A 25,642-nucleotide genomic window follows, 5' to 3' on the forward strand; every position below is an offset into this window, starting at 1 on the left:
TTGGGAGGTATCAAGTGAATTAAAATAAATTCACATCATTGCAGAAGGCTAACATATGTTATTAGTTTCAGTTTTCTGGTTTTATTTCTGCGTTTTTGACAGTCATTCGCTTTGCAGAACAATGAAGTTATTTTTGTCGGTTTGCTAGTAAATGTGACTTTCAGTAATCTTTTCACCAAAGACATTCAGTTTATTAGAAACGAAATGTTTTGTTCTGCACTATTGGCTGGTTTCGGCTGTTCGCTGAATTTCAAGTGTACATTTTCATCTTCTGGCACGTTTGGCATTATGCCATAATAAAGAACCAGACATAAGATAATACACTCCTGATACTCCAACAAAATTTGAATCTAGAAGACTGCACTGAAATCTTGATATCAGATTGGGGCAACTTAACTGTGAATCTGGACATATGAATGAGCACTTTAAGCCAAATTATGAATTTTAGTATGGTGTACGAAATTCCACTGCTCTTGGAGTATCCTATTTCTTTTATGGTGTCTTGTAAGATCTCTTAATACTATATTTGTATGAACATATATGGGCTTCCTACGTCATTGTAGCTGCCCACACCCAGTAACGCCTGTTTTCTGGCACTCCCTGGCAACTGTTGAAACGAAGCTATTTCTAACAGGTTGCAAAGAAAATATTGCGAATGATGCTTTGAAAAGTGATAGTTTCAAAGTAAATTTCCTTTTACACAAGATGAATTATGTTACATGTGTGAATGTGCAACGTATTTCCAAAATCAGTGTGTGTTTGACTCTCATTGAAAACTTAATACATTGAGGACTTGCCACCTAGAAGAATTTCAGGCCCAGAAGACCAGACATTAATGTCATTATTTTAAATTTTACTGGCACATTTGTGTGATGTATCTTCAAGTGTAACACACGCAAAAAAGACCAATATTACACGTGAAAGTTTAACTTTTCTTGTAGCTTATTACTCTTCAAGACCAATATTATATGTGAAATCTTAGCTTTTCTTGCAGCTACACTATGTACATTAATTCAAACCATTAATTTTTCCTATTTGTGTGTTCACACTGCTTAACAGTGATGTTGCTATTGGCTGACTACATCCTGTGTCCTATACTTTGAAAATCTGCTGTCACAGACTGGTGATATCACGTGACATGAACTATGACTAGCTTACAAAAGCGCATTTCAATCTCAGTTTCAGTGCTTTGGAAATCAACATACTGTTTCGAATCTATACTTTTGTAATACAAATACAAAAATATGCAGTGTGTCATAATATGATTTTTTTTTTTTTTTTTTTTTTTTTTTTTTTTTTTGGCCAAGTTTTTTCATTCTCCGAAGTTCCTCGCTGGTGTATAAAACCATTCAAAGGATTGATATTTTTACAGCTCCAAGGGAAAGTATAATGTCACTTATCATGGAAAAAGTGTAATTTTCACCTTGGACGAAGTGTTTTTTCATGTGGGAGAAAGTATGTTTTTAACTGGGAAATCCAGGAAAAATCTGGGATTTTTTTTCTAGTCCACGTATACACCCTGTAAGTTATATTAAAGCTCCATCTCCAACAATACAAAGTAATCCATAGTATATTATCATGTCGCAAGACTCTCTCCTCTTTATACTGTTTTTAGCATGATTGAATTTCACCTGTCATTTTTTGTATCAAAGAATCACAGTAAAAAGACCAATTTTGTATCTATTCTTTCAAAATTGTAGGTACTTAACAGCACAAAAGTTGCAAAAGTGCCAGGTTTTTGAAAATACATTATTTTAAAACATCAAGACTGATAGGCAGGCATGTTTACAATTTTTTGATGACAACATTTGATTGTAAAAGTCAAAACATTAGTCCTGAGAGAAAAAGCAACATTAGAATTTAGGAAAAGTCAAAGTTCCACAAAACTGTCATAAGTGTTTATGTGTCACTTACTTTCCAAAGTTGTCTGAGAAAAAAATTTGTTTGCAATCTTGGCTAAGTAGTGTCATCACCGTCAAATCCTTAAGGAACAACACTGTATATTAACAAGAAATCATAGACCTATTCTTTTGATCAAGCTGTTTGTCATGGGAAAGAGACAGAGGAATATAGTCACTTAATTCTTATTCTGTAGACAGTAGCTACCACCTCAAATGATAAGTTTTCTGTTGTTTGTTATTGCTGTATTCAACATTCAGAAAGTATTCCATTTCTCTCTCAGCAAGCTACTGCCTCATCCCACATGCAACTTCTGTGATGCAAGTGTACCCCTCTATGAAGGGCTAAAGTAGTAACAAGACAACTGACAGCATTGAAACATATCTGATCTAATCAGGGTGGAGATACATATAAAGTACCTCAGATCAGTTGATATACCACAAGTGTTATTCTTATGAAACTGAGATGATGTCTGTAGAATTCTTTAAAAAATACCTGTTATGATTTATGGCATTCACAGATGTTTGAAGATACAGCTGTTTATACTTACTAGCAATTTAATTGCCCCATAATGTGTACATTGCCTTTTGCCCTAATGACTGTGTCTGTGTGCTATGGTGTGGATTCATTCAAGGGAGGGTCCAGTGATGGTGAGGTAGAGGGTGGTCATAGAGCTCTCAATTGCTGCCCACAACACATTTCATTAGAAACATTTTTATTTTTAGATATATCAGTTTTCAAATTTCACAGCTAAGTCGTGGCGAGTAAAGTAGCATGAAAACTAAGCATCCTGAAAATAGTGAGAAATTCTGTAAAATGCAAGCTACATTTAACATGGCAATTTGCAATCAGTTGTATGAGGGGCTGCCCACATGGATGTGCTTACAACGTGACCAGTAACATTCTAGCAAGGCAAAGGTGCACATTTCCAGACCTTAAGTGTACCTGCTACCAACAGCAAATACGACACGGATCATAAATCCACAGGTAGAACCAACTAGCTACAGCAAGTGGAGTAAAGGAAAGACATCCTGCTAAGGGAGGCAAAGAGAGAGAGAAAAGTAAGATAAATACTGAATTCCCAAACATTAGTGCAAATGACTGAAAGAAACAGCTTTCCCTTCACAAGGTTTATAATTTAAAACAGCAATCGTCCACAAATATGGTATGAGCAAGTTTGATTTAAATAAACTTTTATTGATTTTGTGTTTATTATGAATGCATCATCAGAAAGCTCTTACAGATTTTCTTGTTTTCCTGGTGGGGCCTTGCTTTACAGTTATAGATTTTGTACAGTGGTTTACATTTGTGTGTGATAATTTCATTTGGGGTTTGCACTACATATTTGAAAATTTCTGCATTTTGGTGCATGTACTATGTGAATGCCGATAATTTTTGTGGGAACTGTTTGAATACACACCTTTCTATGTTTTATACCAGCACACATGCTCAGAATTTACAGAATGTGGCCCAGATTCACTTGAATAACAAAAATATTAGTTTAGCAGAAGCACTGAGTCATCATCAGATGCACACTAAAGAGAAAGGAAACCTGGTAGCAGGGCCACATGTGAAAGCAGCCATGTGGTGTGGGAACTATACCGCAATCACTGCACAGCTTTTCATATCGATATGACAATCAACCAGCTGCCCACTAGAATGAATGGCTACTGTCAAACTGTGGCCAAAAACAAAGTTGACCACTCAGAGATACAACTTGCATCTGAGCACACATGCTAGATTGCCATAGTTGCTTCACAATTGGAGCCATCTGGATCCACCCCTTCACCACCAGCTTTTCTGAGCTACTTAGACGGGAGTTCTCCTGACCTCTATATCCATTAACCCACTGTCCGCATATCCTATACCCAACAGTTTCCCCCTCCTCTGGTCAGTCACACCTCCCAAACCATGTATCCATATCACCTCCATTGTGTGCTGTACCCCACCAGCTTCAGTACCTGTTCATCACAAGCTTAGTCCATGTACTTTTCACCCCTCCCTTCATTGCTAACCAGCAAACCTGCTGCCTCCTCCCCAAATCACTAGCTACCCACTACCAACCCCTCTTTCTACCTCTTGCATCTCTCTAGCCACCCCACCAGACACAACCCCTAGTCCACCTACCGAAATGCAATACTGGCATTCTCTGTCCAGCTCGCACAATGTAGCAGTTCAGGTGTGTGTGTGCGCGCGCGCGTGTGTGTGTGTGTGTGTGTGTGTGTGTGTGTGTGTGTGTACTTTCACTCTACAAAGGGTATTTGTTCCAAACGCTTAGGAAGTTTTCTTTCTCTTTTGTGCTTGTGTCTGCCTGTCAACAACTCAGTGATACTGGTATTTGCTGAGTGGTCTCCTTTACTCCAAAATTATTTACATTCTGGCATAATTTCCAACAAAAATATTGGTTTCAAAGATATACACCTCTGCACATACCTATAATGATTACAAAATGAGGCCCCAGCAGAAAAGCAAGAACTGCATCTAGAGATGCAGTTGTAATAAATCCAAAACCAGCAGTGGTGTTATTTAAATAAACTTTCTTAAACCATACTTGGAGCTTGTCGCTGTTTTAAACCTCATAATTGCCACAGTTCTCATAATGTCTACTTTCAGTGATGTAGCATTAAGCATTTACTTCATTTCCATGCTCACACAACCAAAGTTTTAAAACCTGTGCTAAGTGAAATACTCGTAATGAGCACTGCACACTTTGATTTTATATCGTATAAAAATAATGAGAATTTGGTACTATGATGGTTCTTAAATTAGTTTCATGGCAGACATTCTCAAATTTTTGGACAAATGCTTTCCAAATGCTGTATGTCACTAAATTGTAATTCATTAGATGTTAGATCAAATTGCTGTACTTAATAATGATGTTAACAGATTATTGTTTTTATTATTATGACATTGAAACATTTTATACTTATTGTCACTAAAATCATAGGCATCTGTGGCACGTTAATAGTGTGGTACTGTAAAAAACTGAGACATGAACAGTCTTCTCCCCTCCCTTTTTCAGAATTGAACCTGGGTCTGCACCTAATTTCACTCGACATCAAAAGCATTGCAGAACTTTCGTGAACCATGATCTCTCATATGCTGCCTACAATTCATTGATATTATAAAAGCTGTATGAAAGCAATTCAGTCAACATACAACTTTGACACAGAATTTACAGACCGTGAAAGTTACATTAGTTACCGATGGAAACATCCAGATACAAGTAATATACACAATTTAGTTATCTTCCATAACCTCCACACCCTGTTTCCCTTTGGGGATATGACCAACAAGTCAGGATTGGTGAGGTGTCTTCCATCAGCAGTGACAAGGATGGCTATATTTGGGACTCCTCATCTGCCTCCTTTCAGTTCCTGTACTCCTGATGCAGCTGGGGTCTAGAGGTAGCGACTTTGACTAGTAAACAAAATGTCCTTAGTCCTGGATTTGAACCCTGCTGCTGCTTAAATTTTTAATGAAAATCATCAGCAATGGTGGTTGAAGACTTCCAGCATAGAAGTCACCCTCACTCTGCTAACAGCCTTGTCAAAGAAGGCAGAAGAGCTGCCAGAGGTTCAGGGCACACTCTTGCTCTTGGGGTTTGAAACTGCCCATAAAAGGTGGAAGAATTAGCAATGATCACTGGCATGAGGATGCAGAAGGCGATGGAAACCATTGCATTAAAGACACATAATTTATGTCCACAGGAAATGTGGTCTGTAATTAAAAAAGTGTCATGATGATCTCTCCACTGGCAAAAGATTCTGGACAGCATGGATTTTCAGGAGGAGACTGCCAATGGCAGGTGACCGTGAGGGGAAGATTAAATAACCAAGGAAACAATAATGTTCTACAAGTCAGGGCATGGAATGTCAGAAGTTTGAATGTGGAAACTGCAGAAATGTAGAAAATCTGAAAAGGAAAATGCTAAGTTTCAGTCTAGATATTGTGACAGTGAATTGAAGTGAAATGGAGAGAAGAAAAGGATTCCTGGTCAGATGAGTGTAGGTATAATATCAACAGTAGCAGGAGTACGATCCGTTATGAATGGGAAGGTGGACCAAAGAGTGAGTTACTGTGAACAGTTCAGTGATAGGGTTGCTCTCATCAGAGCTGTCAGCAAACCAACACCGAAAATAGTAGTTCAGGTATACATGCTGATGTCGCAAGCAGAAGATGAAGAGAGAAAGTATTTGAAGATATTGAATGGGTAATTCAATAAATAAAGGGAGATGAAAATCAAATGGTCATTGGGATTGAAATTTGTTTGTAGGGGGAGTAGTAGCAGAAATGGTTATAGGATAATGTGGGCTTTGTAGATAAGAAACACTAATTGAGTTCTGCAATAAGTTTCAGCTAGTGATAACAAATATTCTGTTCAAGATCACAAGAGAGGAAGAGGTATATGTAGAAAAGTCTGGGAGATGGGGGAAGATTACAGTCAGATTACGTCATGGTCAGGCAGAGATTCTGAAGTTGGATATTAGATTGTAAGATGTATCGAGCAGCAGATATAGATGCAGATCACAATTTGGTAATGATGAAGAACAAGCTGAAGTTTAAAGAGACTAATTGGGAAGAATCATTGTGCAGGGAAGTGGAATACACATATACTAAGGAATGAAGTGATAAGCTTGAAGTTCTCTGGGGCTATAGATGCTGCGTTAATGAATAACTCTGTAGGCAGTTCAATTGAAGAGGAATGGACATCTCTAAAAAGGGCATTCACAGAAGCTGGAAAGAAAAACTTAGGTACCAGTAAGATAACAGCGAAGAAACCATGAGTAACAGAAGAAATACTTCAGTTGACCAACGAAAGAAGGCAATACAAAAATGTTCAGGGAAATTCGGGAATACAGAAATACAGTCACTTACGAATGAAATAAATAGTAAATGTAGGGAAGCTAAAGTGAAATGGCTGCATGAAAAATGTGCAGAAATCGAAAAAGAAATAATTGTTGGAAGGTCTGAGTCAACATATAGAAAAAGTCAAAGCCTATGGTGAAATTAAAAACAATGGCAGTAACATTAAAAATGCAATGGGAATTCCACTGTTAAATGCAGGGGAGAGAACCGATATGTGGAAAGAGTACATTGAAGGCCTCTATGAGGGAGAGGACTTATCCAATGACATGATAAAAGAGGAAACTGGATAATAGGGAAGAGAAAGGGTTTCCAGTTTTAAAATCAGAATTTAAAAGAGCTTCGGAAGACTGGAGATCAATTAAGGCAGACAGGATGGGCAACATTCCATCAGAATTTCTAAAATCACTGGGAGAAGTGGCAACAAAATGATTATTCACATTAGTCTGTAGAATGTATGAGTGTGGCAATATACCATGACTCAGAAAAACACCATCCACACACTTCTGAAGAGTGCAAGAGCTGACAAATACAAGAACTATTGCACAATCAGCTTAACAGATCATGCATTCAAGTTGCTGACAAGAATAATACACAGAAGAATAGAAAAGAAAATTGAGAATTTGTTAGGTGACAACTAGTTTGCCTTTAGGAAAGGTAAAAGCATGTAGAAGCAGTTCTGACTTTGCAATTGATAATGGAAAGTAGACTGAAAAAACCAAGACAAGTTCACAGGATTTGTCGTCCTGGAAAAAGCATTCGACAGTGTAAAATGTTTGTTTGAAATTCTGAGAAAAATATTGTTGAGCTATAGGGAAAGATGGGTACTTTACAATATGTGCAAGAACCAAAAGGGAAAAGTAAGACTGGAAGACCAAGAATAAAGTGTTTGTATTGGAAAGGGTGTAAGACAGGGATGTAGCCTTTCGCCAGTACTGTTCAACCTGTACATCGAAGAAGCAATGACCGAAATAGAAGGAAGGTTCAAGAGTGGAATTAAAATCCAAGGTGAAATGATGTCGATGATAAGATTGGATGACATTGCTGTTCTCAATGAATGTGAAAAAGAATTACAGGATCTGTTGAATGGAATGAACAGTCTAATTAGTACAGAACATCTGTTGAGAGTAAATCGAAGAGTAGGAAAACTGGAACAGAAAAGAACTGAAGCATTTGAGATGTAGTTCTACAGATGTTGAAAATTAGGTTGACTGATAAGGTAAGGAATGAAGAGATTCTGTACAGAATTTTGAGAAAATTACCACATGGTATGTACTGACAAGATGAAGGGACTGGATGATAGGAGAGCTGAAGACAGAGGTTGAAATACAGCCAGCAAATAGTTGAGGACGTAGGTTGCATGTGCTGCTCTGAGATGCAAAGGTGGCACAGAAGATGAATTTGTGGCAGTCCACATCAAACGAGTCAGAAGACTGATGAATCAAAGACTCTTGCCTTCTTCCACATTTTGCGAGAACTTATTGCAGAAAGATGTCACCAACTGTGATCCTCACCAATATTCCTTTGGGCATTTCCCATGGTGGAAATTGCAAAAGGCCAAGAGATACTCTTTGCTCCAGCACTTTCAGAAGTCTTCTTCTACTTTCTGATTGAGTCTGAATTCTCTCACCATATCTGTTACAATTGGTATCTCAGTCCTATTTGACAATGTTTTATCTTCCCACAAGGAAGTGTGCTGAGGAGAGCACTTGTGGTACATTTTGAGTGATTGGCTCCACTTTGAAGGTGGCTTCAATATTCACAAGCTCAGCTACAGCCCTTCTCGTCCATGCTGGACCATCCAAGTACCTTTCAGACAGCTTTTGGTTGAACCAGTCATTCTCCCCTGACATACTCGTCACCAGATGATACGCACAGCTACACTGAAGAGCCAAAGAAATGGTACACATGCCTAATATCGTGAAGGGGCCCCTCGAGCATGCAGAAGTGCCGCAACGCGATGTGGCATTGTCTCGACTATTGTCTTAAGTACTGGTGGAGGGAATTGACATCATGAATCCTGTAGGGCTGTCAATAAATCCGTAAGAATATGAGGGGGTTGAAGATCTCTTCTGAAGAGCATGTTGCAAGGCATCCCAGTTATGCTCAATAATGCTCGTGTCTGGGGAGTTTGGTGACCAACAGAAGTGTTTAAGCTCAGAAGAGTGTTCCTGGAATCACTCTGTAGCAATTTTGGACGTGTGGGGTGTTGCATTGTCCTGCTGGAATTGCCCAAGTCCGTTGGAATGCACAATGGACATGAATGGATGCAAGTAATCAGACAGGATGCTTAAGTGTGTGTTACCTGTCAGAGTCATATCTAGACGTATCGGGTCCCATGTCACTCCAACTGCACACGCCCCACACTATTACAGACCCTCCATCAGCTTGAACAGACCCCTGCTGACATGCAGTGTCCATGGACTCATGAGGTTGTCTCCATAACCGTACATGTCCATCTGCTTGATAAAATTTGAAACGAGACTTGTCTGATCTGGCAACATGTTTTCAGTCATCAATAGTCCCATGTTGGTGTTGACGGGCCCAGGAGGGACATAAAGCTCTGTGTTGTGCTGCCATCAAGGGTCCATAAGCGGGCCTTCAGTTCCGAAAGCCCATATCGATGATGTTTCGTTGAATGGTTTGCACACTGTCTCTTAGTTGATGGCCCAGCATTGAAATCTGCAACAGTTTGTGGAAGGGTTGCACTTCAGCCACGTTGAATAATTCTCTTCAGTCATTGTTGGTCGCATTCTTGCCGTATTCTGCCTGTTTACATATCTCTCTATTTGAATACACATGGCTATACCAGTTTCTTTCGTGCTTCAGTGTATAAATTTCATTATGCTTTATTGTGCGAAATATTGGTGAGTTTTACTAGCAGAGATGGCCACCCATAATTCCATTATCTCTTTCTTGGTTGCATGGAATGCTTGGACATTGTCACTGTGGATGATGTGTGGAATATCACGTCTGTCAATAAATCTTTATAGTGCTCACAAAAATCAACCCATTGTTGCATTGTGAACTAGCTCTAGGTGAATGGATCTAATTGCAGCACAGATGAACATAACAATATAGCATTTAGTTGTGTTACTTTCTATGTTGGTGTATTACGGTCCTAGAAAATAAACACCAGTGATCTGGATGGATCTGCGCAGTCAGTGGAACTTTTGTTTCATGACTAACAAAGCAACACATTGTTTTATATGGGAAGCCTGATAAATAACCTATGTGTTGCATTGGGCCTGTAGTATCCAGGAGGAACAACGAAACCCTGAATGCACAATTCAGACTCCAAGGTGATGGAAACAGATATGAGTATGTGTAGTTAAAAGCCTCATGAAACGATAGTTTCTGTCCAGGGTAGGTGGATGTCATTCTTCAATGGTTAATTTGGCATAATGCAGATGACCACCTAAATGCAAAAGTCTTTATCCAAAAAAGGACTGAGAGACTTTATTCTTAATCCAGTGAGTAGGTGCATGTTTTCCTTAAAGTCTGATTACATAAAAGAGAAAAACCATTGCTCTTTTACACCCGTTATCCAATAATGTCAAGTTGCTGCCATTTCTTCCACTGTAAATTCACCATGCAAATTCAAATTTCTTTTTCAGTCAAAGAAATTGGGCAACGACTCACAGCAGATTCCAGTAGGAACTAAATCTTTCAGTGTATATCAGTGGCTGAGTAAGGAGGACCTCTGGATCTGAGAGTGAGTTTTTAGTTTCTGGCAAAGAAACAGGTGTGCTATACTTGGATATTCATTTAACCAGTGACAGGGCTGTTGTTTAAGACAAGGCTTCCCCATACACCATGTGTCCATTCTATGTAAGGTTTGAGACATTTTTCCTTCTGACAAATTATCTATGGGATTGTGTCTACCTCAACACAGTCTCCAATGGGATGGTGAAGTGTACTTGTGAATTTCTATTATGCAGTTGCATACAAAAATTTTCCAAGTATTGGGACTGTCTCGCAACCAAGCAATCAACACCATGGAATTGGTCAAAAGAGTTGCCCTACATATGTGTATGTTGGCAGCCTTGCAGTAGTAATGTTGAAGTCTCAACTCCATTATTGTTGCCAGCAGTTCATCATGGCAGCTAGTCGGCTTTTGCTGTATATCAACTGAATATGAGACTCACTATTTACAGCACACCCGACATACAAGACCACACTATGTGTGCTCAGAAGCATCACAGGAAATGGGGTGCAAATGCTTTGCTCTTCAGAAATTTTGAGCCATCTTGGTTTATAAATATGTGATAGGCTTGAAAAGACTGACACCTAAGTGTGCCACTGAGTGACGTGGTGCTAAGGGAGAATTTCATCCCACTCTAGTGTAAGTAGTGAAGTTCCTTGAACCAAAATTTTCTCTGTTAAAGATACTGGTATTTCTAAGCCCAAGGGGTCATAAAAGCTAGCAGTTGTTTGCAACAGCTTTGACTACTGTGGGGGATTTTATTGATGACTTCATGCTGATCCACAAAAAATGTATTATCTACTGTATTCCACTAAACTCCCAACACGTGTGAAGGTATTGTGATCTTTTGTACTTCTGACTTCCATATTCTGACAAGCTGCTGAGGCTTCAGCACCCATTTTAACGTAGCCAGCTGGATCTGACTCACAGGTGAGGTCAGTTAATAGTAAAGGGTTATTTCTGTATTTTTGCCTGCAGTGCCTGGTCAAAATCATCCATGTAAGTGCTATGGCCTGATAAGGTGGTGGGAAAAGGTACATTGACTGCCAATTCTCTAAGTGTTGCTGAAAGGAAGAATGGACTAAATTTAAGCCCAAAGAAAAATCATTTGAATTAGTAATTAGTTCTTCACACGCTTGAGTGCTTCATTTGCTCCATGATGATGGTCTCTGTACCAGAAAAATTTCATCATGTCTCTGTCATCTGGATGGGGAATAACTACAAAACGCCTGGATAATATCTATAATGGCAAAATGTTGCTTTCGAAGATATACAGGAACTGCAGTTATGTCAGAAAGAAGGTTAGGCCCTTTTCCCAAGTCTTCTGTTAGTGAGGGAGAGTCTATTTCATGCCAAGATGCTTACAATATGACTTACCACATTGTGCTTTCATATCTCTTACTCATCAGTATTGGCTGAAGTAAATAAAACATGTTCGCTGAATTTTGGGTGAGAAGGTAGATTGACACAGCCATTTTGGGTGTAATTTGGCCTCTGTGTCTCATAGGAGGCATTGAGGTGGTAGATGAGTGTGCTAGAAGTTGTGATAATGATTTTTGATTTAAAGGTTGTAATGCTCCAATAATAATTCATTTCCAAATGCCTCTACAAAATTAAGAATGATTTTTAAGCATTACAGATGTTATTTGAAAGAACAGCTGCTGATTTTTGTGGGAGGCAACTGCTCTTCACTTATCCTTGATTGAACAGGAAGCATAAAATTCCTCGGGAAGTACTGAATCTTGTGCACCCGTTGATCGGTCATGATCATTTCATATTCCTGTTGTCTTGAAATTCTAGGAGCTACATACTGCATTTCCCGATGATTGATTGGCATGTTGATGAGGTTAATGATGTCATACTTTATGGAAACTGTTGGGTGGTTTATACTAAGGATCCAGCTGAAGTTTGAAGGTAGTAAATCCAGTGATGGGAAGTTCATTTGGGCTTAGTGTCTTCAACAATTTTCCAGTGGTGATATCATTGTATCTTTCTGCTGGACTTTCTTTACCTTCTTGCAATCTTGAACTCAGTGACCACATTGATCATTAAGTACACAGTAGGTTTCTGGCTTCCGTATGGACCTTTGTGCTGTTTGTTCTAACATAGATTGAATGTTGAGGGCTATTGTAGATGGTACAATCTTTATTGGTCTGCAAGTTTCCCTACCAATCTTTTGTGCCCTCAGGGCCCCAGCTACATTCCTAACAAGAATTCTATCAGTTTGAAGGCTTTCGTTTCCAACACCGTACCCTCTTCGTATGAATTATCCAATGTCGACAAACATTTTCTGGAAAAGCACAAAGTATCTTTGGAACTAAGAGTCAACCATATGTCTCTACATTGTCTGCTAGTGGCTGCAGAGCGTGAATGCAATTGTTGCATTCAGTAAACGGTAAGTCAAGAGATTACGGGTCACTGTATGTTATAGGTGTGACGTCTTCAGGGTAATGAAGGTGCACTTGGATGATTCAAACACTACAATATGCTTGTAAAATTTCATTCATTTGTTCTTAAGCATGTGCTGTTACAGTGATTTCTTGTACTGGATTCTTAGGATTCCCTTCGATCTACACTCAAAGAAGCAAATATTTGTTGAAAATTGATAAGTTCAGATCTGCAATGAGAGAGGATTCATACCGTTCTGAGGAATCAGTCTAATGGTTAATGACACTGGAAAATGATTCTAAGTTGATTAGTGCCAGTTGAGTACTATGACTGCATGACAGTGTAGAAACCCCAGAAGACATTCTGTCAGCTGTGTTGTTTGAAAGTCTTCCCTGGATACTGTATTTTGCTTTCATGATTGCCTGCATCACGGTTTTTGTATAGTCTTCGCAAGCTAAGATATTGGCTTTATATTCTGCATCATCATATCAATGTCCAAGGCCATTAAGCTAGCCAAAGTTTCCTGCAATCAACTGCTAATGTATTACGTATCTTTTTTGGGTGCAAAATCATTGAATAAATTTATTTTATTAACAAAGCATTTAGTGAAACTTCCTGGCAGATTAAAACTGTGTGCTGGACTGAGACTCGAACTCGGGACCTTTGCCTTTCGCGGGCAAGTGCTCTACCAATTCAGTTACTCAAGCACGACTCATGCCCCGTCCTCATGCCCACGAAAGGCAAAGGTCCTGAGTTCGAGTCTCGGTCCATCACACAGTTTTAATCTGCCAGGAAGTTTCGTATCAGCGTACACTCCACTGCAGAGTGAAAATATTCTGAAAGCATTTAGTGTTGGAATATTGCACTCCTTGCACACATTTCAACTTACAGAGACAGTGGTTGTTTCAATATCTTTGCTCACATTTAATTTTAGTTATAGCATCACTAAAAGGTGTGAGCACTTGATAAACCTTCATTTCAACTTCCTCATTAGAGTCCGCTATGTACACATTTCATAAAATGTATTTATTTTTCAACATAATCTCCCTTCAGCTCCATACACTTTCCATAAGTTTGATACCCTTTTTATAATGAGAACTGTCTAACTCCTCAAAATATCCATTAACTGCCAACATCACATCTTCATTTGTTGAAAATCTTCAACCACCGAGCCATTTCTTCAAGTTTGGGGACAGAAAATAATCCGAGGGGCTAAATCTGGTGAATTGGGTGCATGAGGTAGCAATTCAAACTTTAATTCATTAATTTTGGCCATTGCAATAACAGATTGTGAGGTCTCTAAGAAACAACAGTTTCTTCTTGGCCAAATGCAGCCATTTTTGCTTGATTTCTTCACCCAAACGTTGCTGTAAGTTCACATAATACTTGCCAGTGATGGTTTTTCATTTTTCCAGAGAGTCAATGAAAAGTGTCCCATGCTCATCCCAAAACACCGACACCATGACCTTGCCTGCAGATGAAATTTTCTTTGCTTTCTTTGAAGTCAGCTCTCCAATTTGTGTCCATTGTTTTGATTGTTCTTTTGTCTTAGGAGTGAAGTGGGTGACACGTTTCATCCATGGTTATGAAAGGTGCAAAAAATCAGCTTTGCTGCTGCGAAACTTTGCTAAACACTCAATTGAAACATCTTCACGACACTGTTTTTGCTGAAGTGTGAACAAACCTTGCACACAGTTTTCTCATGTCCAAATTTTCAGATAATATGTGATGTACTGCACTTTGTGAAATGACTACTATGTTTACTAGCTCGCGCACTTTCAGTCGACAATCATCCAGTACCGCTTTGTGAAATTTCTTCACCATTTCTTGAGTTGTCACCTCATTTGGTAGACTACTGCGATGCTTGTCCTGGCAACTCGTATGGCCTCATTTACACTTAGCTACCCAATATTTTACTGTTGTCCTTGCAGTCTCTCCCAAAGGAAAATCTAGCTCAGCTTTAATATTGGCTGCACCGAGGCCTTTAAAAAAAATTGTATCACATAACGATGACCAATTTTCTCCATTTTCACAAGTTCACTCACAATGTTCACTATTGATGGCTGCCAAACAAATACTAAACAATGTGGTGTCTTCAAACTTGAAACATGTGCTTCATAAATTGTGCACTTTTTAATCAAGAGATATTTTTCAACAACGACTGCCATCTCTCGGTCAGGCCGGCTACTAATGGGACCACCCTCGTACATTACAATAATGAATGGAACCAAACTGAAATGACTGAGCTGAGAGTGTGGTTAGTTCACTATGCATGAAGAAATTTCATCATTTAGTGACTGTAAATCGATGTGTAATGCCTTATGAGTTATCAAAGACATCCCAGAGATTGTGAACATTCCCATTCCTAGCATTTTCTTGTATTTTGGCTCCAGAAAATATGTGGGAGAAAGTAGAAAGTGATTTAATATCCACCAACAACCCACACCTTTTTTTTTTTACATTGAACTTGTAGATCATTACAGAACTCCTTTAGTTACAAGTACAGAGACCAGAGACACACAGACAAATCAGACATGCTGTTTAGTGACCCCCACAAGCTAGGTCGAAAAGTGCAAGTTTCACCCAGTGGCATCCCAGAGGTGCTCAGTAGGATTAAAGTCAAGTGACCTGGCAGACAAAGCAAAAGACATTCACAACTTTTGGAGTACTGCACAAACAAACAGTTGTACATGATTGACAAGTAGGTTCCTATATTATTCTGCACTGAGAGATGGTGACCAATATTTCTGGCCCTGTATCCTCCTCTGCAAACATCACCACATGAGAATACACCCATCGTCTGCCATCGCAACAGTCCCCTACTGCCATGTGGGATGCATATCATTATGTTGCTTTTGATGTACTTGTATCCTGGCATTTACATGTACCAATGTGTAAGATGAGCTTATTTACCAAAGCTCATCGATCAAGGCAACTTATTCCTCACAGTGGGGGTCAAGTCGTGGTGGGTTTTATGCCCATTCTAATCTCTGTGCTCTGTGGTGTATGGAGAGTAAGGTGCATCTATAGAGTCATGGGTTGTGTGACACTCAAGTGTGGGATTCTGATTGGTATGGCCATTCACTGTTTATTGTTGTCCAACACTTAAATGATGTGTGAATAACTGCACTTTGGCCTGTCTATTCAGTTACAATCGCAGTTTTCCTAATCCCTCTCAGGAGGATGCCCATTGCAGTTCAGTGTGGTGGTGACAGTTTCTTTCTAATAGAAGTACACGTGGTGCACCTGTGATACATGGACATGTGAAAAGATCAGTGCTGGTCAGCTTTAGAGATGGAATGTTCAATGCATTGCTCTCTCATGATCTGACTATGACCAAATGCTCTGGTACCATGTGTTATACGTGAGCTGTGCTCAACCATTATACTGATAGCTAATATTCTTATGCATTATCACCTTCAAAAATAAATCCATTGCAACAATGTTGAATGTAGGGCTGGTTAGTATGTTGGGGTAAAATATCCTGATCACGCACAGCCCTGAAATTATCCTCAATAGTGATGAGATGTCTCAGACATTCAAACATGATACCACTCCCAGAACAACTAACTCCCAGATGCTTGAGATGATCATTGGTGCCTGCCTACTTCTACACTCTTCTAAGGCAATCATCAGGTGTCAGACAAATCCTGCAGCCTCTTTTGAAGAGAACCTGATGGCACTGATTCAAGTTCCATTTCAGGTTTCTTGTCACTTACGTTCTTCATGCATCATATTGTTTGGGGGGGGGGGGGGGGGGTGTTTATTCTGCTGTTCATGATGGACACTTGGAGGTCAAATTAATTGTATGGTTATGGTTGCTTACTGTCTGCGTCAACAAGGCCCTTCCAATTTCCCCAAAAAATGCAGCCTTCAGTCCTGTTGCATTCTCCTTGTGGTATTTCCGAGCCATAATTTATAAGTAGTTTTGATCACCTGATGTTGTTGACTGCAATTGATCACTGTCAGGCAGAGCTTAAATGTTTTGTTTCTTGTGACAGATTGAATGTTCAGATGATATTACTGTGGTGTACACCAATCTGGCAAGTAACTTTGTGTTCTCATAACTCTTCTTCCCATGAAATGCCAATGCAGGCATGATGTAAGCTTGAAATGACCCTTTGAGGTGTAATGAACTGATAGATAAGAGTACACAAGCCACATTGTCCTGTTCATTGATGGAGATACAGTGCAGTCCACTGAACTACAATCCCTAACACAAGTGGCTGATGTAGCAATTTCCTGTGGTCAAAATAATATTGAGAAAGAGGTTTCCAACTAGAAAAAGACAGACTGTGCAAACCCTGCATCACATACGGTAGGGGTATTTAGGAACGCACCAAAAAAAGATACTGACAATGGAACAAATTCGTGCAGTCCCTTCCCCTGTGTGAAATGTAAGAAACAGGTGAAGAGGCTACAGTGTGTTTCTTATGTGTAGCCATGTGACTTGGTCTCACCACCGTTTGCCAATTTTGTCATAATACTTGATAACACCACAGAACATAGCTCTTCTGATATATATTGTTTCATAGCAAATTTCACCTTCATAGTGTGGTTTCTTATTTTTCATAAATCTGACACTTATTGCCTTTGTGCAGTTAAGTATCCAATTGTTCTGGTAAAATATTAATGTTGTAAATGCTGCTGCAGTTACATTGTGCAGTATGTTGTCAATACTTTCAGTTTGCAGTGTACAAATTGTAAGAACCTTTATGTTACCTTTTGTTTGAGGAAAATAAAAATAATTAAAATGTAAACAGAAGTTAAGGAAATGTATGAAAAAAAGGAAAAGGCAATATGCTTGAATTTTTACTGGCTCTACTAATGGTTCTCAAGAAATCATTTGAAGATATGTAGCTTCACTAATGTGAAATGATCCAGCCTCTGTTGTATTTACTTGTTTCCTTCTCTATATAAATACGTATTGCTGATTAAAATTATAATAATATGCTTATCAAACCAAGGTAGCTTGTGCTTTTGTTCTTTCTCTTTTTCTGTTATGTTAATAACATAATTTTCTTATTTCTGCCCATTATAGTTTTCTTAAGACCGAAGATGAAAAATGCTTATTAATATTTTATATTGTAGCTTGTAATCTGTTTATTTGCCTTAATCAAAATGTTGCTTACTTTCCATAGTACAAGTGAGGTGGATGTCATGTATAATATGTGAGTAGTAATGTAACATTAATCATTAGAGAAATTTATATAAAATTTAAGAAAGGAAATTGTAGCATTATTCATGTAACAGACAAATTGCTGGGACAAACATCAAAAACAGTGTTTTGCTGAGATAAATTGAGCTGCTATTAAATGGTGAATTTTTGTTCAGGATCGCTGGTTTCAGATCTGTGAATAATCTATCCAGATTTCAGAACTGTTGTGTATTCAATAAATCATTTAAAAAAAGGTGATGACAGATTGCATACTGAAATTAAGTTCCCCCATCCCATCTGATCCTCCCTTAAACTCCCCCCTCTCCATCCTTCCTTCTGTCCATGTGACCATCTGTCCCTCCCTATCCCTCTCCCTTCCACCTCTGTGTCTCTCTCCCCCACCCCACTCTCTCTCTCTCTCTCTCTCTCTCTCTCTCTCTCTCTCTCTCTCTCTCTCTCTGATGACTGCACACTCATTAGAATAAATGAAAAAAAGAGTTATTTTTGTGTCCTTCAACCAATGAGTCAGTGAAGGTACAGTTTCTCTTCCCTTCATTTACAGTTTCCTTTAATTCATTGCCATTTATCTTTGATATACTTCAGTGCTTATTCTTTTCATTTGCAATGCTTGATATTTTCAGGGTAATTTTGATAGCCATCTAAAAACAATATGTGAAATGACTGAGATTGGTGAAACTGTAGCTAGAGTTGAAATACTGTTAAATGAAGCTAGAGGTTTCCAAAAAATGTGTTTGGTAAGTACAACTATTTTACCTTTATTTATAATCGTAGTAAAAATTGGAATACATTGCAATTTTCCCCCATCAAAACATCTTTCCCTCCCCTCTTTTATTGCACTGCTTATCGGGAAGCTCCATAGCATGTGCAAGCTCACCACTAAGTTGCGTTTATTAACTAATCTTACACTTTAAGCAGGATAGTAAGTATTCATTAGAAAAACCTTAATATTACAGATGGATATAGAACGAGCAGAAGAACTAATTACAACAGGACAGCAGCTTCTGTCCAGTCGTCATTATTGTCCATTGGATTGTGTTCAACCGAAGTGTGATGAACTTCAGCGTATGTGTGATATTCTTTCAGAAAGAATTAACTGCCGATTGGAAACTCTAGTAAAAAATAAAGAATTGCAGGATCGAATAGAGAAGGTAATGAACTGTTATCCTTGGAAATTGTTTGCTTCCTTTAGACTTTATTTTTTATCGTGTGTGTGTGTGTGTGTGTGTGTGTGTGTGTGTGTGTGTGTGTGTGTGTGTGTGTGTGTGAGGGAGAGGGGTGAGGGGGTGGAGGAGAGAGAGGGAGAGAGAGAGGCATTGTACCTTTGTTCTAGTCCGGAGACTGCGGAACGTGACACTACCCCCCAGACTAAAGAAATGTTGGGTTGACTTTACAGGGAATCATGTATACAAAAGGTTATTGACTATTCCCTGGAAATTGTCCTAAATGGGCAGCTATGTCATTTTGTGCTCACAAGTTTCTTTTTTTATTTTTGAAAAGTTCAAATGAATTTCAAATAATTTGAAAGACTGCTAAATGCTCCATTTGAGTAATGGGATGCCTGTGATGCCACTAGCTAGTTCACTGCCCCTACTATTGTAAAGCTCATTCACAATGATATCTTTTTTCGTAAAATGGGTAACAAATGGTGCATAGTCCACATTGTACTAATAAATCTCTAAGAACCCCTTAAATATATAGTTTTTGAGTATTCCAAAGAATGAGATGTGTAAAAAGTGGTTGCACTGGCCAAATGCCTCGTTAATGAGGCACAAATTCCCTAACTTAAGGTAACATTAATTTACATCCGAGATATGCTTTCCCACTATTGCATGGAAAGACACAATGTCATTCAACGCAATTAAACTCTTAGTGAAATTTTGAGAACTGACTGTCATTATACCCAGTATTACATGCAAGCTTCGTTACCTCAATTGGTAGAGTGGTGGACTGTAATAGTTTATAAGTGGTTATCTATTTCTCACTGGCTCAAATCTACCCTCAAGGAAAATTTTAACGAATTTTTAGACGAGTCGACAGTCTTCTTGTAGGAAAACCAAACCACATTTACAATATTTCACAACACCGATTGGAAACATAGCATTATTGAGTTTTCCAAGCCGTTTGCATGTGGTTACATTTACATTTGCAGTTGCAGTTCACAAGGGTCACCTTCAAGAAGATTTCTGGTTAATGTGACCACACAAGTTTACTTTATTGGAAACAATACTTTTTTTTTATCTCCGTACTGTCCAACTAGGATCCTTACTGTTAAAAGTTTCATTATCTTACGTAAAGATGACGTAAGTCTGCTTCAGATACTGACGTTAGTTTCCACTCACAAATGTCCCACGTGTTTTATATCTTTCCATATACAAAATCTCATCACTCTGCACCTCATTGTACTATGGCCTGTGGTGATACGTTCACCACTAGCAGTGCTTTCCAAAAAACGTGAATTGTATGTACTCAAATTAAATGCATTGATCCAAAGTTATCTATATCTCTGACCAAAATTAATGTGAGACTATAATAAATTCCACTATTGAACCAACTGCCACAATGAGTTCTTGCTAATGCTATTATCACGTTTCATGTAACATTTTTAAAATTTTATGACCTTGCCAGGATTTGAACTTATAAAAAGTTACGATGTTGTGTAGATTCGAACCTGCAACCTTCTGTTCCATAGTCAGACAGATTACCCATTGTGCCACGGAATCAACTCACACTGCACTACCTCTGCTCAGTATGTTGTGTATGAGGAAGTCAATATAAGATGTACCAAGAATTTTATTGTGCTTCGGGTCATAGTTTATGACTGCAGTGACAGTAAATGATGGCATGTTTTACAGGCCAAGCTCATCTTAGTTTCTGAAAGTGTATTTCACATGAATCTGACTGTCGATAATCTAGATGTAAGATATGGATTCATTTTGAGTGAGTGTAATGATGGTGTGGGGAGATAATGCCCACCCTTGCGCATATTGCTGCTCTAGTGGAAGTAAACACATCAACTTCCAGAAGGTTTCCTCTATTAATATTCGCAAAATTCTTGTCCATTGTTACTTAAAAGTTGTAAATGCATTTTCCATAATTAAATAGCTAAATTGTCTGCAGAAGAAACACAAAGAAACATAGTGACTTTGGCGAACACCTGTAAAACACATATAGCTTTTTGTCTTACTCCTAGTCTGTGACATCACCAGAGCTTCAGGCAGTAACTTAGCATTTTTGATCACATGACCAATTACTGAAACTTAATCATTTCTGAAAAGTAACATATATTTTGTGACAATATTGATCAAACAGGCTATTTGAATGTTATAAAAAGTCAGAACAACAGCAATGCAAAACATATTTTTAACATAGGAAATTCGTCTGTTATGGATATTTCCGGTAGTAGGGAGTGCCCATGTTTCAATTTTGTAGGCTGTTCATTGAGAACTAAACCACACACACAAAGCAGCAAATATTGACAAGTGTTGCTTTATAATCATCTTGTCACTAATGTTCTACCTCAGAAGGACACAGAAATTGAAGTTGTTTCATGTATGTCACGAATATGTTGTCAAGCATCGCCCATAATGAATACATCTACTTCTGTACTCTACAGACCACTGTGAAGTATGTCGGAGAGAGTACTTCTCATTATACTGTGTTTTAGAATTTTAGAGTAAAATTGTCACCAGTTTAACAATTAAAAATTTATTTCATTTTGTCGGTTTCAACAGAGTAATCTGCCATCTTCAGAAGTCAACAAAATGTGGGATGTTATACGGGATGTACATGAAGTCCGGGAACACTTTCAATTATTTATTGCACATGAACCAAACATTTTGCAGATATCATATGTGTCATATTGAAGAGAAACCCTGAAAGTTTCTTTTTTCATGTATACTGCCGCAGTGTAGTTTGCTAATTTGCCGAGTATCGACGCTAGTCGCAAATATAGTGTGTTCAGGTGTGGAGTGAGCTTTCTTTGTGTTGGAGTTCGACAAAAACAAGTGTGCTACAGCTGTTCAACGGATGTTTAGAACCAAGAATGATAAGAAGAAGAAAGAAAACAGGCATTCTACGGATTGGAGTGTGGAATGTCAGATCCCTTAATCGAGCAGGTAGGTTAGAAAATTTAAAAAGGGAAATGGAGAGGTTTAAGTTAGATATAGTGGGAATTAGTGAAGTTCAGTGGCAGGAGGAACAAGACTTTTGGTCAGGTGAATACAGGGTCATAAATACAAAATCAAATAGGGGTAATGCAGGAGTAGGTTTAATAACGAATAAAGAAATAGGAGTGCAGGTAAGCTACTACAAACAGCATAGTGAACGCGTTATTGTGGCCAAGATAGACACGAAGCCCATGCCTGATATAGTAGTACAAGTTTATATGCCAACTAGCTCTGCAGATCATGATGAAATTGATGAAATGTATGATGAGATAAAAGAAATTATTCAGGTAGTGAAAGGAGATGAAAATTTAATAGTCATGGGTGACTTGAATTCAATAGTAGGAAAAGGGAGAGACTGAAACGTAGTAGGTGAATATGGATTGGAGCTAAGAAATGAAAGAGGAAGCCGCTAACACTTGGTTCAAGAATCATGAAAGAAGGTTGTATACCTGGAAGAAGCCTGGAGATACTAGAAGGTATCAGATAGATTATATAATGCTAAGACAGAGATTTAGGAACCAGATTTTAAATTGTAAGACATTTCCAGGAGCAGATGTGGACTCTGACCACAATCTATTGGTTATGAACTGTAGATTAAAACTGAAGAAACTGCAAAAAAGTGGGAATTTAAGGAGATGGGACCTGGATAAACTGACTAAACCAGAGGTTGTACAGAGTTTCAGGGAGAGCATAAGGGAACAATTGACAGGAATGGGGGAAAGAACTACAGTAGAAGAAGAATGGGTAGCTTTGAGGGATGAAGTAGCAAAGGCAGCAGAGGATCAAGTAGGTAAAAAGACGAGGGCTAGTAGAAATCCTTGGGTAACAGAAAAAAATACTGAATTTAATTGATGAAAGGAGAAAATATAAAAATTCAGTAAATGAATCAGGTAAAAAGGAATACAAACGTCTCAAAAATGAGACTGACAGGAAGTGCAGAATGGCTAAGCAGGAATAGCTAGAGGACAAATGTAAAGATGTAGAGGATTATCTCACTAGGGGTAAGATAGATACTGCCTACAGGAAAATTAAAGAGACCTTTGGAGAAAAGAGAACCACTTGTATGAACATCAATAGCTCAGATGGAAACCCAGTTCTAAGCAAAGAAGGGAAAGCAGAAAGGTGGAAGGAGTATATAGAGGGTCTATACAAGGGCGATGTACTTCAGGGCAATATTATGGAAATGGAAGAGGATGTAGATGAAGATGAAATGGGAGATATGATACTGCGTGAAGAGTTTGACAGAGCACTGAAAGATCTGAGTCGAAACAAGGCTCCAGGAGTAGACAACATTCCATTAGAACTACTGACAGCCTTGGGAGAGCCAGCCCTGACAAAACTCAACCACCTGGTGAGCAAGATGTATGAGACAGGCGAAATACCCTCAGACTTCAAGAAGAATATAATAATTCCAATCCCAAAGAAAGCAGGTGTTGACACATGCGAAAATTACCAAACTATCAGTTTAATAAGTCACAGCTGCAAAATACTAACACGAATTCTTTACAGATGAATGGAAATACTGGTAGAAGCCAACCTCGGGTAAGATCAGTTTGAATTTCGTAGAAATATTGGAACACATGAGGCAATACTGATCTTACGACTTACCATAGAAGAAAGATTAAAGAAAGGCAAACCTACATTCCTAGCATTTGTAGACTTAGAGAAAGCTTTTGACAATGTTGACTGGAATTCTCTCTTTCAAATTCTAAAGTTGGCAGAGGTAAAATACAGGGAGCGAAAGGCTATGTACAATTTGTACAGAAACCAGATGGCGGTTATAAGAGTTGAGGGACATGAAAGGGAAGCAGTGGTTGGGAAGGGAGTGGGACAGGGTTGCAGCCTCTCCCCGATGCTATTCAATCTGTATATCGAGCAAGCAGTAAAGGAAACAAAAGAAAAATTCGGAGTGGGTATTAAAACCCATGGAGAAGAAATAAAAACTTTGAGGTTCACCGATGACATTGTAATTCTGTCAGAGACAGCAAAAGACTTGGAAGAGCAGTTGAATGGAATGGACAGTGTCTTGAAAGGAGGATATAAGATGAACATCAACAAAAGCAAAATGAGGATAATGGAATGTAGTCGAGTTAACTCGGGTGATGCTGAGGGAATTAGATTAGGAAATGAGACACTTTAAGTAGTAAAGGAGTTTTGCTATTTGGGAAGCAAAATAACTGATGATTGTCGAAGTAGAGAGGATATAAAATGTAGACTAACAATGGCAAGGAAAGAGTTTCTGAAGAAGAGAAATTTGTTAACATTGAGTATTCATTTGAGTGTCAGGAAGTCGTTTCTGAAAGTATTTGTATGGAGTGTAGCCATGTATGGAAGTGAAACATGGACGATAGGTAGTTTGGACAAGAAGAGAATAGAAGCTTTTGAAATGTGGTGCTACAGAAGAATGCTGAAGATTAGATGGGTAGATCACATAACTAATGAGGAGGTGTTGAATAGAATTCGGGAGAAGAGGAGCTTGTGGCACAACTTGACTAGAAGAAGGGATCAGTCGGTAGGACATGTTCTGAGGCATCAAGGGATCATCAATTTAGTACTGGAGGGCAGCGTGGAGGGTAAAAATCGTAGAGGGAGACCAAGAGATGGATACACTTAGCAGATTCAGAAGGATGTGGGTTGCAGTAGTTACTCAGAGATCAAGAAGCTTGCACAGGATAGAGTAGCGTGGAGAACTGCATCAAACCAGTCTCAGGACTGAAGACCACAACAACAACAACATGGTAAGAAGCCACTAACAATGAAAGCCATTTACCACTGTCACAACAAATTCGGTACTACGGGTTGCTTGCACCCAGCAAAGAGAAGCGGATGTCCCAGTGTGAGTGAAGTAAATGTGGAACACCTACAAGAGACATTCATAAGGAGTCCAAAGAAATCAGTGTGTCATGCATCCCATGACCTCGAAATGACTCCAGTGACTGTGTGGAAAGTCCTGCGACAGAAGCTGTCTATGAAACCATTCAAATTGGAGCTAGTGCAGAAACTCAGCGATGATGACAATGACAAGCCTTTTGAGTTTTGTTCTTAGTTGCAGCAGTTGAATGAGGATGGGGATGGCATTGTTGATCACCTAATTTTTAGCGTCGAAGCCACTTTTCACATTTTCATCATGAAGTTCATAGGTACCTGAACACTGAGCTGCCGCATTAATGGATTGGCTGTGCCACAGAAGTGGACAGTTGTTTCATGAAATGGCCTTCCCGATCACCAGATCTCACTCCTTGTGACTTTTTTCTGTGGGGACACATTAAAGATCTGGTGTATGTACTGCCTCTACCACGTGATGTAGCAGAGCTCCAGGAGAGAATACGGGAAGCGACTGCCCCAGTCGATGATGCCATGTAGGGATGGGTAGGGCAAGAATTTGATTACTGTATTGATGTTTGCCAGGTCACTCATGATTTGCATATCAAATGTTTG

At 38.8% G+C, this 25,642-nt stretch overlaps 1 protein-coding gene across 1 annotated transcript in view; it reads left to right on the top strand.

The window, feature by feature from the left end:
• Positions 1 to 25,642, top strand: part of LOC124797666 (guanine nucleotide exchange factor DBS-like) — a 222,900-nt gene that overhangs the window by 80,761 nt on the left and 116,497 nt on the right. The window contains exons 10-11 of the mRNA XM_047260803.1: positions 18,659 to 18,772; positions 18,992 to 19,186. Coding sequence (XP_047116759.1) covers positions 18,659 to 18,772; positions 18,992 to 19,186 — 309 coding nt within the window. The remainder of the gene's footprint in view (positions 1 to 18,658; positions 18,773 to 18,991; positions 19,187 to 25,642) is intronic.

This window comes from Schistocerca piceifrons, chromosome 1 (genome assembly GCF_021461385.2).
Source record: "Schistocerca piceifrons isolate TAMUIC-IGC-003096 chromosome 1, iqSchPice1.1, whole genome shotgun sequence".
NCBI lineage: Eukaryota > Metazoa > Arthropoda > Insecta > Orthoptera > Acrididae > Schistocerca > Schistocerca piceifrons.